At 44.9% G+C, this 16,838-nt stretch overlaps 1 protein-coding gene across 1 annotated transcript in view; it reads right to left on the bottom strand.

Moving 5' to 3' along the window:
• GLRX3 (glutaredoxin 3) overlaps nt 1-15,888 on the bottom strand; it is a 43,984-nt gene extending 28,096 nt beyond the window's left edge. Inside the window, exons 1-2 of the mRNA XM_001090479.5 lie at nt 15,775-15,888; nt 6,508-6,616 (exon numbers count right to left, since the gene is read on the bottom strand). Of these exons, the coding sequence (XP_001090479.1) occupies nt 6,508-6,616; nt 15,775-15,866 (201 nt within the window). The 5' untranslated portion in view covers nt 15,867-15,888. The remainder of the gene's footprint in view (nt 1-6,507; nt 6,617-15,774) is intronic.
• Nucleotides 15,889-16,838: the final 950 nt, after the last annotated feature.

The following is a 16,838-nucleotide window of genomic DNA, read 5'->3' as shown; positions in this document are numbered from 1 at the left end:
AGCAAATGGAAAGCAAAAAAAGCAGAGACTGCAATCCTGGTCTCTGATAAAAGAGACTTTAAACCAACAATAACAAACTGGATAAAGAAAATGTGGCACATATATATACACCATGGAATACTAGGCAGCCCTAAAAAAGGATGAGTTCATGTCCTTACAGGGACATGGATGAAGCTGGAAACCATCATTTTCAGCAAACAATCACAAGGACAGAAAATCAAACACCGCATGTTCTCACTCATAAGTGGGAGCTGAACAATGAGAACACATGGACACAGGGAGGGGAACATCACACACCAGGGCCCTGCTGGGGGTGGGGAGCTGAGGGATAGCATTGAGAAATACCTAATGTAAATGATGAGTTGATGGGTGCAGCAAACCAACATGGCACATGTATACCTATGTAACAAACCTGCATGTTGTGCACCTGTACCCTAGAACTTAAAGTATAATAATAATTTTTTTAAAAAAAGTTTTGATAACTTCTTTAAAGACTTTCACCACACTTAGCCCAGAAACAGCTAATAAAACCATGTTAATTGTGGGTTTTTTAAATTACCAAGATAGCACAGATAAAAACCTACAGTCTTTTTAAGATTTAACAATTCTACCAGAATTATCTGAGAAGCATTTTTAGAGTTCCTTCCTGTAGAATGAAATCCAACATATGCTCTCTTAAGATGCCAAATAAATTGGCCAACATTCTCTTACACTGAAAATGTTTAATTCCACTAGTTAGCGTGCACCTGGTTATACAGTTAGTTGGTATCCTTCAGAAGATTGCCCAACACTATCTGTTTACACAAAATAATTATACACTCAGATATTAAACATAAACTACACTTACATTTATGATTGTACAGACCTTTAGAAATTCAACAATGCAATCTGTATCTTTAAGACAGTCGCACTTTCAAAATAAGAATAAACTTTAAAGATTCCTGTTTTTTTTTTTTTTTTTTGAGACGGAGTCTCGCTCTGTCGCCCGGGCTGGAGTGCAGTGGCCGGATCTCAGCTCACTGCAAGCTCCGCCTCCCAGGTTTACGCCATTCTCCTGCCTCAGCCTCCCGAGTAGCTGGGACTACAGGCGCCCGCCACCTCGCCCGGCTAGTTTTTTGTATTTTTTAGTAGAGACGGGGTTTCACGGTGTTAGCCAGGATGGTCTCGATCTCCTGACCTCGTGATCCGCCCGTCTCGGCCTCCCAAAGTGCTGGGATTACAGGCTTGAGCCACCGCGCCCGGCCTCCTGTTTTTTAAGAAGCAAAAATACATTTAAATACATAACTCCTCCATAACCTTGATCGTATATTTTAAATTACAGTCAACATAAAACGCAAGTACAGCAGCTACTATACAAACAAAATTAATGTCAAATAAAATACAATAGTATAAAATCTCACCAACCAGCCAGGTGGTAAGTCTGACTTTGAGAATGTTTGCGCTGAAGCACATGATATGGTAAAATGAGTATACCACAGCCTAGCAGGATGAGAGTACTAAGCTGGAAGTGGGATCAGGAAGGCTTGCATGGAAAGCAGGAGCCACCCCAACAAAGGAAAGTCATTTTTTTCTTTTTTTTTGAGACGGAGTCTTGCTCTGTTGCCCAGGCTGGAATGCAGTGATGTGGTCTCAGCTCACTGCAACCTCTGCCTCCCGGGTTCAAGCGATTCTCCTGCCTCAGCCTCCCGAGTAGCTGGGAATAGAGGCACGTGCCACCACACCTGGCTGGGTTTTTTTTTGTATTTTTAGTAGACACGGGGTTTCACCATGTTAGCCAGGATGGTCCCAATCTCCTGACCTCGTGATCCGCCCGCCTCAGCCTCCCAAAGTGCTGGGATTAAAGGCGTGAGCCACCATGCCCAGCCCTATTATTATTATTATTTTTTTACTAATGAAAACCTGGTAAGGTAAAGGTCCCCATCTCAAGTATCTCACATCTAGTCAAGGAGACAATGAAAAGAGGAATCGAATGACAATACAGACAAAAACGTAGGGCATTTCCTGATGCAAGCAACCCATGGCACAGACTAAGTTCAGAGACAAACAAAAAGCTACAGGAAAAAATAGCTAAACTTTCATACAAAATAGCTGATTTGGATCTCAAATACAACCAGCAGCAGGCACCCAACAAAGCCTTGTGCTATTCTTCCTCTCTCCCATCCCCTCTGCCAGATACCATATTTTGGAAGATTCTATCAAACAATTAATTAAATGACAAAGGTGTACTCCTATTTTAGGTAAAGACACAAACAAGGATCAGTATGAGAGAAGGTACTGACAATGTAATTTGAAAATAAAAGGCATTAAGATATTTTAAGTATTTCATTTTATTCTGAATAAACGTAAGGTTTCTCTAAGACTTTTTTGTTCTGTTTCGAGACAAAGTCTCGCTCTGTCGCACAGGCTGTAGTGCAGCAGCGCGATCTCCGGTCACTGCAAGCTCCGCCTGCTGGGTTGAAGTGATTCTCCTGCCTCGGCCTCCTGAGTAGCTGGGATGACAGGCATACGCCACCACACCTAGCTAAATTTTGTATTTTTAGTAGAGACAGGGTTTCGCCATGTTACTCAAGCTGGTCTTGAACTCCTTTTAGTGATAGAAATACCACATCATCTCTTCCGTGCCACTGGAGGTGTGACAGCCTCAGGATGGAGCCCAGAAGAGCCCACTATACATGTCAGTGACTCAGGTAAATGGAACACCACCCATTATAAACACAGCACCCAAAAGGAGTACAGATGCACTTTTAATTTTTTTTTTAAGAGACAAGGTCTCACTCTGTCACCCAAGCTGGAGTGTAGTGGCACAATCAGAGCTCACTGCAGCCTCTAACTCCCAGTCTTAAGCAATCCTCCCACCCCAGCCTCCCAAGTAGCTGGGGCAACAGGTGTACACAGTTAGTTTTTTAAATTTTTATTCTGCAGAGATGAAGTCTCGCTATGTTGTCAGGCTGGTCTCAAACTCATGTCCTTGAACAATCCTCCCACTCACGCCTCCCAAAGAAGCCTCCAAAAGTGCCGGGATTACACGTGTGAACCACTGTGCCCCACCCCAAATACACTTTACGACCATACCATCAATATAGAGAATGAGGGATTCGGACGCAATAAATATGAAAACCTTGTCCTTCAGCATTCAATTCCAATGAGCACAAACTAACTACTCTGACCAAAAATGGGTGACTAACTCTTCTAACTCTATTTTACCAGCTCCTACAAAATAAGAAATTATTGATAGTCACAAAAGTTTACAACCTGTTTAAAAATATCTAGTTTATGATCACTTATTTAAATGATTTTATAAATCCCAGTCACAAAAAAGAACTGATCCCTTTACAAGCCAAAAATGCCAAATTATTTTATCATTAAAAAAAAAAAAAAGACTGAAGGGCAAAGTGGCTCACATCTGTACTACGAGCACTTTGGGAGGCCAAGGTAGGCAGTCTGCTTGAGTCCATGAGTTCAAGACCAGCCTAAGCAACAAGCAAAATACAAAAATTAGCTGGGCAGGGTGGTGCACACCTGCAGTACCAGCTATTCGGGAGGCTAAGGTGGGGAAATTGCTTGAGCCTGGAAGGTAGAGGCTGCAGTGAGCCAAGATTACACCACTGAACTACAGCCTGGGTAATAACAGTGAGACCTTGTCTCCAAAAAAAAGACTAAGAAATCAAATAGACACAAGATAAAGTAGAAGAACATTAGTTCATACTCTAGAACTTTCCAAAAACTCTCATTAACAAAAAGAAAGCAGTTTTAAAATGAACTACATTCCTTTTTTTTCAGACACGGTCTCACCCTATGTCACCCAGTGGTGTGACTGCCTTGAGACCTCCTGGGCTCAAGGAATCCTCTGCCTTATCCTCCCGAGTAACTGGGACTAAAGGTGCACGCCAACATGCACAGCTAACTTTTTTAGTTTTTCTTGTGTAGAGATGGTTTTGCTATGTGCATCAGGCTGGTTTTGAACTCCTGGCCACAAGCAATACTCCCACCTCAGCCTCAAGAGGTGTTGGGATTACAGGTGTGAGCCACGGCGCCCAGCCTGCATGCCTCTCTTACTGGGAAAGACCAATGATATCTCATTCTACTTCTCTTTTACTTACTATTGTTCAGCAAGTACCTTTTAATTAGCTACCTTATAAATGCCATGCAAATTACCTTTGCCCCTAATGATGGCTAATGAAAGAAAACTATGTTATAGAGTGAATTTCCAGAAAGTGATGACTCCTGGAAGAATGACCAATCTTACGCTGTCATCATCCTCATGAGTGGCAGGTGCAGTCAGGCTCAGGTATCCCCCACAACCCAAAATCGCTGAGGGCTCCTCCAACCTTTGGCTCACAGAGATACTTAAGCACTTGAACAACTTAAAATCTCACTGCCAAGTCTGGTACCAATGTGAGAAGTAATTCTATAGTCACTTTAAATAAATCATTCAGATAGCAACTAAGAACAATGTGTTACCTAAACCAGTAACATGATACACATAAAAGCAGACTTAGAACAATTACCATCATCTCGATTAATCTTATGATTGAAATGTTTAATCATTCATTTCACTTGTAATCATTATCTTTTATCACTGACCAAACATGCAGTTTTAATGCCCTCCTTCTATTATTTATATTGGACATTTTAGGGTTACACTCTAAAGTTACATTATACATTTCATTGGAATTTTAAATAAGCCCTTAAATTTTAAAAACCTAATCACTATATTCACATCTGCCCTATTTGCATAAAGAAACACTAGAAGGATTCATACAAAATTAATACAAGCAGTTACTTATGTGGTGGGACACAAGGGTGACAACGGAGGAATGGGGTGAGCCTTCTCAATGGACACCTTTCTATACTGTTCAGTATTTTGAGCCATCTAAGTACAATACCTATTCAAAGCAAACTTATTGCTACAGAAGCTGCCTGAAAATTTTATCACCTACTACACGAATGAATTATCCTGTCAGAATTCTGTTTTCAGTTTACATAAAAAGAGACATAAGACCAATACAGTTGATGTTATTTTTAACCCCATATATGAGTATACTGGATAACATGTACTCTGAACTCACAGATTCTTGTTTTAAAAAATAAGACTTTGGTTTTTCTTTTTTTTTTTTTTTAAATCTTAAGGATTCAGGCTTTGGAATACAAGGTGCACCTCCCTCCTGATAATTCATTTCTAAGACTTTCAACACATATTTTGGCCCTGTTGCCTAAACCAGTACTAAGTCCTAAATAGTATTTTCAATGTGCTAAACCAATTGAGTTAATCCACAGTCACAACTATGGCTTTCCTAGTACTTATCCACTCAAGACAGAAGCAGGAATGGAGGAGCACACAAACCAGAGTGAAAAACAAAAGAGGCAAGGAAGAGACTGACTGGCTTCCCTCTTCCTCCGCATTCTGAACAGGTTAGAAAGACTTTCACCTTCTCCCATAGGTCTGTCTGCCTTCATCTAAACCAAGATAGCAACTTCCTGTTCCCTGGTCCCTAGCAGCATTTACATACCCTTTCCTGAACTATTTTCCACAGCACACCTAGCTTTTCAATGACATAATTTGTGTTACTATTTTAAATGTCTTAAAACCACAGTTACCCACAGGGAACTAACTCGTCTGCCTGTGCTCTCCAAAACTCCAGCCCACAGCCACCTTGATGTTTGATAGTCATGCCCCACACCCGAGGATGATCGAGGAAAAGTGTACATTTGGCCGGGCGTGGTGGCTCACGCCTGTAATCATAGTACTTTGGGAGGCCGAGGCAGGCAGATCATGAGGTCAGGAGACCGAGACCATCCTGGCTAAGATGGTGAAACCCCGTCCACCAAAAATACAAAAGATTAGCTGGGCGTGGTGGTGGGTGCCTGCAATCCCAGCTACTCAGGAGGCTGAGGCAGGAGAATCGCTTAAACCAGGGAGGCAGAGGATGCAGTAAGCCGAGATCGCACCACTGCACCCCAGCCTGGGCGACAGAGCAAGACTCGTCTCAAAAAAAAAAAAAAAAAAAAAAAAAAGAAAAGCAAAATTATTTTAAGATTTTTAAGAATAATGTGCAAAAATAACAGATCCCACATCAATCACAGATATTTGGAATTCCACACCACTCCATCTTTATATTAGTTAATAAAATCTGATCTTTTATTTTATTTATGTATTTTTCAGAGACAGTATCTCGCTCTGTCACCCAGGCTAGAGTGCAGTGGCGCAATTTCGCTCACTGCAACCTCTGCCTCCCAGGTTCAAAAGGGTCTCCTGCCTTAGCCTCCCACACAGCTGGGATTACAGGCACCGTCCCCCCACCACGCCCAGCTAATTTTTGTATTTTAGTAGAGACAGGGTTTCACTATGTTGGCTGGGCTGATCTTAAACTCCTGAACTCAGATGATATTCCCGCCTCAGCCTCCTAAAGTGCTGGGATTACAGGCGTGAGCTACCACGCCCAGCCCTAATCTAACCCATAAATCAGAATTAAATTCATAAAAGACATGACATTGAAATATAAATACCTTCACAAATGAAACTTGAGGGTGTTCTTTAGCTAACTCTGCCATAACTTCGTTCATCTGTGCACACTGTGGAGCCCATGGTGCCCAGAAATGGACCACAAGGAGGGATCTGTAAATCAATTAAATGCATTGATTTAAAATTATAACAATTTTGGAAATAAACAAATACTGATATAGATTAAATTACCAAAAAGAAAAAAAAAACTTTAAAAGAACTGCCTGAAGTTTTTCATATTGCTAGAATTTTGTTGTATACAACACTGGAATGTAAATGCACTCTGCAAAGTCTTGAGACTTTCAGATAAATTTTCAAGTCAATGGCATTTTGAGTCAAGCCCATTTGAAGTAGATCTGAATATTCATCCACATCAATTAAAAGTCATGTAAATCACTGTTGTTGGGAGTGTAAATCAGTTCAACCATTGTGGAAGACAGTGTAGCAACTCCTCAAGGATCTAGAACCAGAAATACCATCTGACCCAGCAATCCCATTACTGGGTATATACCCTAAAGATTATAAATCATTCTACTATAAAGACACATGCACACATGTTTATTGCAGCACTATTTACAATATCAAAGACTTGGAACCAACCCAAATGCCCATCAATGATAGACTGGATAAAGAAAATGTGGCACATATATACTATGGAATACTATGCAGTCATAAAAAGGAATGAGTTCATGTCCTTTGCAGGGACATGGATGAAGCTGGAAGCCACCATTCTCAGCAAACTAACACAGGAATAGAAAAACAAATGCTGCATGTTCTCACTCATAAGTGAGAGGTGAACAATGAGACCATATGGATACAGGGAGGGGAATATCACACACCGGGGCCTGTCAGGGGGTAGGGGCCAAGGGGAGGGAAAGCATTAGGACAAACACCTAATGTATACAGGGTTTAAAACCTAGATGATGGGTTGACAGGTGCAGCAAACCACCATGGAACATGTATACCTATGTAAGAAACCTGCATGTTCTGCACATGTATCCCAGAACTTAAAGTAAACAAAACTAAAAAAAAAGCCAGGTAAATCAACTATATTTTCAGACCCCTGGGCAAAGTGGAAACTGAATTTCCGTATTAATGGCACAATGTTTGTGAAAAATGGTTGTAGACACATTACTACTAGTAATATCATTATTTACTTTTTAAATGTGGTATAGTGATGAAGAGACATAACCGTGGCCATAGAAACAATAGTAAGTGTTGAAAATGAAGGCATGCCAGTGGAAAACGAGGAAAAGAATAGAACTGCTTTCACAAAGACATTCTTTTATACTTTTTAATATTATGCTACAAAAGATTTTTCCAGGCCTGGCACAGTGGCTCACACCTGTAATCCCAGCACTTTGGGAAGCCGAGGCAGGCAGATCACTTGAGGTCAGCAGTTCAAGCCCAGCCTGGCTAACATGGTGAAACTCCATCTCTACTAAAAATACAAAAAATTAGCCAGGTGTGTTGATGTATGCCTGTAATCCCAGCTACTCAGAAGGCTGAGGCAGAAGAACTGTTTGAACCCAGGAGGCAAGAGGTTGCAGTGAGCTGAGATCACACCACTGCACTGCAGCCTGGGCAGCAGAGCAAGACTCTGTCTCAAAAAAAAAAAAAAAAAAAACAAAAGAGATTTTTATAGGCCAGGCAAGGTGGCTCATGCCTGTAATCAGCATTTTGGGAGGCTAAGGTGGAAGGATCACTTGAGCCCAGGGGGTCGAGGTTGCAATGAGCTATGATCGTACCACTACACTCCACTGTGGGCAACAGAGTAAGACCCATTAAAAAAATAATAATAATAAATTTCTAAACATTTATAGTATGAACACACAGAATAGATTAATAACTCAGTATCTACTTTAGTTAGCTTTCATACAAAATTATCTTGGCAAAGATATCTATGGTCATATCCAACTGAAAAATCCTTCAGTTTTATGGAATTCTGTTCAAATATAATACCACCTCCCAAAAAAAAACTGAAAAATCACGAACAGAAATATGTTCTATGGCAAAAAGAAACAAGGACAACTAACCTATGGGTAAAGAAAGGAATAACAAACTGTAAAAACCGATCAAATAACACCAGTGAGAAGAGAATAAGCCTACAATAAAGTGTCAGGAAAGCAGAAGCAAAGAGCAGCATGAGGATTTCGAAGGTAGAAAGGACAGGATTTGGTGACAGATGAGGCGGTCTACAGCTGACTCCAAGTTCTGGCTTAGAGACTGACGGCTAGTGGCGAAACTATGCCTCAAATCATAGTGCAGAAGCTGCCAACCTGAGGAAAGGAAGTTTAATGGGCTGTTAGTATGATGTCTAGACCTCAGGGAAGAAGTCTGCACTTGATATACAGATTTGGGAATCAAGAAAGGAACAGTGCCGGCACCAAACTGCAAAGGGATACAGAGGGACACAGAAGAGACCCGAGGTCAGTGCCTCAGGGGGCTTAGCAACATTCAGTTAGGACAGATGGAGGAGAAGGAATTCATGTAGTGAAGCAGAGGAGGGATCCTAGGCGGTACTGGAAGACTAAAGGGTCTCAAAGAAGTCAACAGAAGAGTGTCAAGAGGGAGTGACAATCATCCAATGCAGTGGGAAAGGGCAACTAATGGAGTAACTTCAATAGAATAGCAGAAGCACAGGTCAGACTGCAGTCCACTGAGGACTGAAGTGAAGATGAGGAAGAAGAGATATACTCTAAGAGATCTGTACAGGCAGAGGGAAAGACAAAATCAAGGAATGGGCTTTTTTAATACAAGAAAATCTTCATATGTTTACTTTACCAGGGGATAGTGCAAATGGAGAGGGAAAGGCTGTAGACACAAGATAGCTGAGGATGCAAGGACTCAGAAGAGGCAGGAGAGGGGAAATCCAGAGCAGAGAAGAGCTTACCTTGCAGAAGAAGGAGGCAGTCTCCTCTGAGTCAGGAGCCAAGGAATTAAGAATGGGTAAGGCTACAAATAAATGGTAAGTGTTGGGATAGGTAAGAGTGGAAGGAGGGCTCGGGGAGATACTACCTGAAGTCCTGTTTTCTCTCAGGTGGGAAGCAAGGTCATTTGTCGAAACGTAGGAAAATAGAGAGCAGAGACCACTGGCAGGACTGAGGAAGGGAGAGTGTCCACAGGCACACAAAAGGAAAGCAGGATGCTCCAAATAAAGACCCACCTAAGGCAGGGAAGGACACATTCGAGGAGCCCCCAATCACTGGCTGTTAATTTGCATCCAGCACAACTCAGCAACTTCAATGGTTAAGTAGGTGGCGCCTCAGGTCCAAGGCAAAGACTGTGCTGTTTCAATCAAGCACTGTTTCATTTTCCTCCTGTGCATTCAGCTAGATTACATTTTTCAGTCTTTTCCTTGCAGTTGTCTGGGGCCCTGGAACTGAATTCTGGCCCCTAAAACTAGAACACAGGCCTGACCCCTCAAAACCCTCCCTCAGAAGCCTCTGCCCACCATAGCCTCCAGCAATGAAGAGGATCCAGGGAGGCTCCATTGCCTAAGGATGGCGAGAACAAACCAGAGGTTCAGAGGCCTCAAGCAAGAATGCTCATGGCAGCCCTATACATAGTAACTCAAAACTGGAAATTAGCCAGATGCCCCCCAATGGGGGAAAGTGATAGACATTCATACAACGGAATGTAACTTAGCAGTAAAAAGGAACCAACTACAAACACAGGCAATGACATGGATGAAGCTCAAAAATATGTGAGCAAAAGATGCCACAGACAAAGAACTGTATGATTCCACTCACACAAAGTCCAAGAGCAGGGAAAACTCATCTACGGTGACAGTAAGAAATCAGTCGTTTGGGTAAAGGGGATAGAAAACTTCCTGGGTTCTACATTCTTCCTGTGAATGGTGGTTATTGGTATGTATACAATTGTGAAAATTCATCACATCTGATGATTAAGATCTGTGCATTTTGTTACTGTATGTAACACTTCAACTTCTTTATAAAGCTGGGATACCATTTTTCACCAAATTGACCAAAAAAAATTTTTTTTTCTCTTTTTTTGAGACAGGGTCTTACTTTACTGCCTGGAGTGCAAGGCAACTGTAACCTCGACTTCCTGGGCTCGGGTGATCCTCCCACCTCCGCCTCCCAGACTACAGCCATATTTTGTTCTTTGTAAAGTTGGGGTTTCGCCAATGCCCAGGCTGGCCTCAAACTCCTGAGCTCAAGCAATCAATCCAGCTGCATTCACCTCTCAAAGCACTGGGATTACAGGCATAAGCCACCATGCCCAGCCAACAAAAGGACTGTTTAAATCATAATATTCAATGATAAAAAGGACGACGAGAAGTACTTTCATGTCCTAACGGTAAAAATTAAATTGGGACCTTTCAGAAATTTCTCACACATGAGTATCAATCCTAAGGAGTAATTAAGAGAAAAAGATTTTCTGTATGTGGATATTTTCCCACTATTTTATGTAGCAAATCAGAAAAATCTGATGCTCAATAATAGTTTTTAAATGGTCATAAGAAAATATTATAAAGCCATTACAAATCAAATTTTCAAAGAACTTTCAATGCCACAGTAATACTAATATAACTACATTTTTCAAAAATTAAAGTAGGTTACCAAACTTTATAACAGTATGAGCCCAAATAAGTAAAAAAGAAAAAAAGAGAGTATGCTATAGAAACAGAATTCATTTGTTTCATTATTACTAACATGGCTTTGAAGAGTAATTTAACTTCCACATCTGTAAAATGGCAATAACCAACACTCTGGGATGTTGAGAAGATGAAACAAAAATATAAAACATTTGAAAACATTAAAACATGATATTGTTAGTTGAAATTATCCACAATATTCTCCTATTTAATGCTTAACTTCCATTTCTCAATTAAGCACATAATGTCCAGTATTATAAGGACATACTATATCTGAAACAAATATAAACGTTATCCCCTTTTGGATTATATGTTACAGTATTCTTTCCATCTTAATGGATAGCCCCGTATGCCTGGTGCACTGTTGGAGAAAAACATCAGACAAAAACCACATTCAAATCCTGACTAATGTAATTTTAGACAATGTAATAAACGTCAGCTCTTCATCAGCAAATAGTTGTTTTTCAATTATTATAGTATTCTGCTACTACATTCATCTGCAGATAATACCAGCTACTGCTTATTAAACATATCATATACTAAACCTGCTTACTCTGCAAATGGATATTAATAACCCCATTGTACAGACCAGCTGAGATTTCAGCAACTCATGTAAATATCTGATTCAATTACTTAAAAGAAAAAAATTTCAATTCATGTCAAATTTTAAAATTGGAGAAGCAATGATTTGGAAAGTAGATTTAAAATTATTACATCAACACAAGTACTAAAATTCGGGCACTTTTTGTTTGTTTTTTGAGACAGGGTCTCACTCTGTCACCCAGGCTGGAGTATAGTGGCAGGATCACAGCTCACCGCAGCCTGGAACTCCTGGGCTCAAACAATCCTCCCACCTCAGCCTCCTGAGTAGCTGGGGACTACAGGTATGCATCACCATGCCTGGCTACTTTTTTTATTTTTTGTAGAGATGGGTTCTCACTATGTTGTCCAAGCTAGTCTCAAACTCCTGGCCTCAAGTCATCCTTCCAAAGTGCTGGGATTGCTGGTGTGAGCCACCACAATATTCTTTTTTTTTTTTTTTTTTGAGACGGAGTCTCGCTCTGTCGCCCGGGCTGGAGTGCAGTGGCCGGATCTCAGCTCACTGCAAGCTCCGCCTCCCGGGTTTATGCCATTCTCCTGCCTCAGCCTCCCGAGTAGCTGGGACTACAGGCGCCCACCACCTCGCCCAGCTAGTTTTTTTTTTTGGTATTTTTTAGTAGAGACGGGGTTTCACCGTGTTAGCCAGGATGGTCTCGATCTCCTGACCTTATGATCCGCCCGTCTCGGCCTCCCAAAGTGCTGGGATTACAGGCTTGAGCCACCGCGCCCGGCCTTTTTTTGGTATTTTTTAGTAGAGACGGGGTTTCACCGTGTTAGCCAGGATGGTCTCGATCTCCTGACCTCGTGATCCGCCCGTCTCGGCCTCCCAAAGTGCTGGGATTACAGGCTTGAGCCACCACGCCCGGCCCACAATATTCTTAAATGTCTCCATCTTCACCAAAAAAGCTGCAGAAATTTGCTCCTTCCCCAGATGCCACACATCGTTTCTCATGTGTCCGTTTAAAATAGTCACTAAGGAAAGTGTACATTGCTTCCTGGGTCATTTCAAGTACAGACCAGTGGCAAGGATACATCCAAATGGTATTCACATTTAAACTTTTATCCATTTTGGCCAGGCGCGGTGGCTCATGCCTGCAATCCCAGCACGCTGGGAGGCCAAAGCGGGCAGATCACGCGAGGTCAGCAGTTCAAGACCAGCCTGGCTAACATGGTGAAACTCATCTCTACTAAAAATGCAAAAAGTAGCCAGGAGTGGTGGTGAGTACCTGTAATCCCAGCTACTTGGAAGGCTGAGGCATGAGAATCGTTTGAACCCATGAGGCGGAGGTTGCAGTGAGCCAAGACTGTGCCACTGCACTCCACTCCAGCCTGGGCAACAGAGAGAGACTGTCTCAAAAAAAAAAAAAAAAAAAAAACTTTTATCCATTTTGATAGTTTAAGGACTTTTTAAAACATGAAGCATTTAAAACAAACATATAAAACACATAGACAAAACAGTCTTTTCAGGTGATGGTAAATTCAAAACGTTTACTTAGGGCAGGTCCACACAAGACCACCTGCTCATTTCAAGAGGTCACTTCTGGTGACTCCCGTGATTGTGCTGATCTGTACTGGATGAGTCAGAGCCCAGCTTCCATCAGTGAGTAAATGTCACATGTCCCCCCGACAACCCCTGCTTTTTTTCCTTAACAATTTCCCAGGTAAACCTGAAATGCCTAAAGAGCTGTGTTATTTCATCACCCCCATAAAGCATTTCTAACCATTAGTCAGTAACTCTCACCCCTCCCCCTTTCCAAAGGCAACACCCCATCTCACCTGCACTCTCCATTGCAAAATCAGAGTATACTACTTGCCTCTAATTCAAATTCAGTCAGCAAAATTTCACTCCATTTAGATCAACAGTGCTGGTCACGGTGGCTCAAGCCTGTAATCCCAATACTTTACAAGGCCGAGGCAGGTGAATCACTTGAGCTCAGGAGTTCCAGAGACCAGCCTGGGCAACATGAAGAAACCCTGTCTCGCCGGGCGCGGTGGCTCAAGCCTGTAATCCCAGCACTTTGGGAGGCCGAGACGGGCGGATCACGAGGTCGGAAGATCGAGACCATCCTGGCTAACACAGTGAAACCCCGTCTCTACTAAAAATACAAAAAAAAAAAAACTTAGCCGGGCTAGGTGGCGGGCGCCTGTAGTCCCAGCTACTCGGGAGGCTGAGGCAGGAGAATGGCGTAAACCCGGGAGGCGGAGCTTGCAGTGAACTGAGATCCGGCCACTGCACTCCAGCCTGGGTGACAGAGCAAGACTCCGTCTCAAAAAAAAAAAAAAAAGAAACCCTGTCTCTACGAAAAATACACAAATTAGCCCAGCGTGGTGGACCGCACGTGTAGTCCCAGCTACTCAGGAGGCTGTGGTGGGAGGATCGCCTGAACCCAGGAGGTAGAGGCTGCAGTGAGCCGAGATCACGCCACTGCACTCAGCCTGGGCAACAGAGCAACAGCCTGTTTTGAAAACAAAACAAAACAAAATCTGGATCAATAAGCATTTTTGGCCAGATGTGGTAGCTCACACCTGTAATCCCAACCCTTTAGTAGGCTGAGGAGGATAGATCGCTTGAGTCCAGAAGGTCGAGACAAGGCTGGGCAACGCGGAGAGACCTCGTCTCTACAAAAAAAATATAAAAATTAGCCGGGCGTGGTGGTGAGCACCTGTGGTCCCAGCTACTCGAGAGGCTAAGATGCGAGGATGAGGTGGGTGGATCACTTGAGCCTGCGAGGCTGAGGCTGCAGGGAGCCGTGATCACTCCCCTACACTGCAGCCTAGGTGACTGAGCCAGACCCTGTCTCAAAAACAAAACAAAACAAAGTATATTTTGCCTGTGAATTCCATGAACCACTCTGCTTCCTACCTAAGGGCCAACATCTACTGAGTGTTTCCTGCATACTAGGCATTGTATTAATTGTATTTTACATACGTCATCTCATTTAACCCTCACAACAACCCTGAGGTACTAATAGGTGCTGATCTATTTCATCGTTGGGAAACTGAGGCTTGGGTATGAAATGTGCCCAGGGGTTACACGGCTAGTGAGTGGCTGCGGTGGGACTGGATCCCAGGCAATCCGACAGAAGAGCTCCCGTAGCAACCGCTATTAATACAACTAAGAGAACAACTCAGTCCTTGGAGTAGTCTACAATGTGAGGTGGTATTACCACGGGGAGTCCACGCGCAGACCTTTCCCCGCAAACACGCACGCCAGTAAGCATTTACTCGTAAGCATGCTTGCAGTTCAGAGCTTCTAGTCCACCCAGAAAACTTTTTCTATGCATTCCTATGGATCTCCTTTTGTCTTCCCGGGATGGAAGACTTGACACCGGTGCCAAATCTGAACAGACTCTCACTACACCAGTTCATGGAACAGGAAACCTCTGTCTCCGGCAACAGGTTCGGTCTGAAGACTGAGGCTACCTGCTGACCAACAAACTTTAAAGGCTGACTTCAAAAGGCAGCCAGGCCTAGCTAATGCAGCGGGGCCTTCCCCAGCCGCTCTTCCTGCGACAGGGGCGTTCCTGAAGGGAGGCTGAAGAGGAATGGGCCGACGACGGGTCTGCAGCTCCCTCCCGGCGGGCACAGGAAAGGTGGAGCCCGCAGCCATGGGTCCCCGCTCCGTGGCGCGGTGGGCCGGGGTCTCGGCACCGCCCCGTCCCCCGCCCCGCCGCTGCGGCAAGGCTGAGTCACCGCCTCCGTCCCGCTGCGGGGCCGCCCAGGCCAGAGGACGGGAAGGTCGCGTCCCCCGGGCTTGGACAGCCGTCGGGGTCGGAGCGAGGGCCGGGGCCGGGGCTGCGAGAAAAGCCTCGAGCCCTGCTCGCTGTTCCGGGGCGGGGAGCCCGCGGTTCGGGCCAGTCAGCGCCGGAGGCTCGGGGGAATCCCCGGTTGGGCCGGGCCCGGTCCCCCGAGGCCGAAGCGAGCCGGGCGCCAAGGAGCCGGGCTGGGCCACCCGCCGCCCCACACCGGCCCGGTCTCGCGGCCACTCCCGGCCCGGTCTCGCGGCCTCTCCCGCCGGCTCCTCACTCCTGCCACTCGCCGCCTCGCTTACTTGGCTTTGAGGCGCAGCAGCTCCTCAAACTGCCCGGCTGAGCCGACCTCCTCCAGCGCCGCTACAGCTGCTTCAGCCGCCCCCGCCGCCATGCTGCCGCCGCCAGACAGAAGCAATCGCGTGCCGGCGGCCGGATGTAGGCGGGGCCGCGGAGAGCTTAGCGGCTGCGCGAGGGAAAGCCCCGCCCCTGCCTGCGCTGAAGCTACAGAGCCTGAGAAATCCCAGAAAGGGCCTCGGCCGCGGGCGCTGAATCCCGCTGGGTGGCTCTGGATCCCGCTGGGTGGCTCTGGATCCCGCTGAGGGGCTCTGACCCTGCCAGGTCTGGGCACTCCGCTGCGGACCTCCTGGCTTCCGGAGTTCATGGCTGTCATGGTTCCTGGCTGTCAGGGCTGTCGGGGCTCCCTGGCTGTAGTGGCTCCTGGCTGTAGGTGCTCCTGGCCCTATAAGGGCTTCTGGCTATAGTGGCTTCTGGCCGTCCAGGCCCCTGGCTGTAGGGGTTCCTGGCTGTAATGGCTCCTGGCTGTCGGGACCCCTGGATGTCGGGGTTCCTGGCTGTAGGGGCTCCTGGCTGTAGGCGCTCCTGGCTATAGTGGCTTCTGGCTGTCGGGACCCCTGGATGTCGGGGTTCCTGGCTGTAGGGGCTCCTGGGTGTTAGAGTTCCTGGCTTTCTGGCTATAGTAGGGGCTCCTGGGTGTCAGGGTTCCTTGCTGTCAGTACTCCTGGTGGTAGAGGCTTCTGGCTGTTGGGGTTCCTGGGTGTGGGGGCTCCTGGCTGTCAGGGTTCCTGGCTGTCAGGGCACTTGACTCCTTAGGCTCCTGGCTTTTGGGGCTCCAGACCTTCCTTGCACTTCCTGTGTCTCCTGGGTCTGCAATAGTGAGAAGGGGCCGGTGGAGGAGTGGGGGTGAGACGTGAGTGAAAGTGAAATCAGATGTGTACATTTAGGAAGCTGAAATTATCAAAAATGAAATTGCATAAAGGTGAGGAAGAACTGGGAGGTTTGGGAACAGAAGTGGTAGATCTTGAACTTCACAGACCCGGTGCTTCCAACTCAGTCCTGAATTCAG

This window comes from Macaca mulatta, chromosome 9, assembly GCF_049350105.2.
Source record: "Macaca mulatta isolate MMU2019108-1 chromosome 9, T2T-MMU8v2.0, whole genome shotgun sequence".
Taxonomy (NCBI): Eukaryota; Metazoa; Chordata; class Mammalia; order Primates; family Cercopithecidae; genus Macaca; species Macaca mulatta.
Note: the sequence above shows the minus strand (reverse complement) of the source record. Positions and strands in the feature narration are given on the sequence as shown.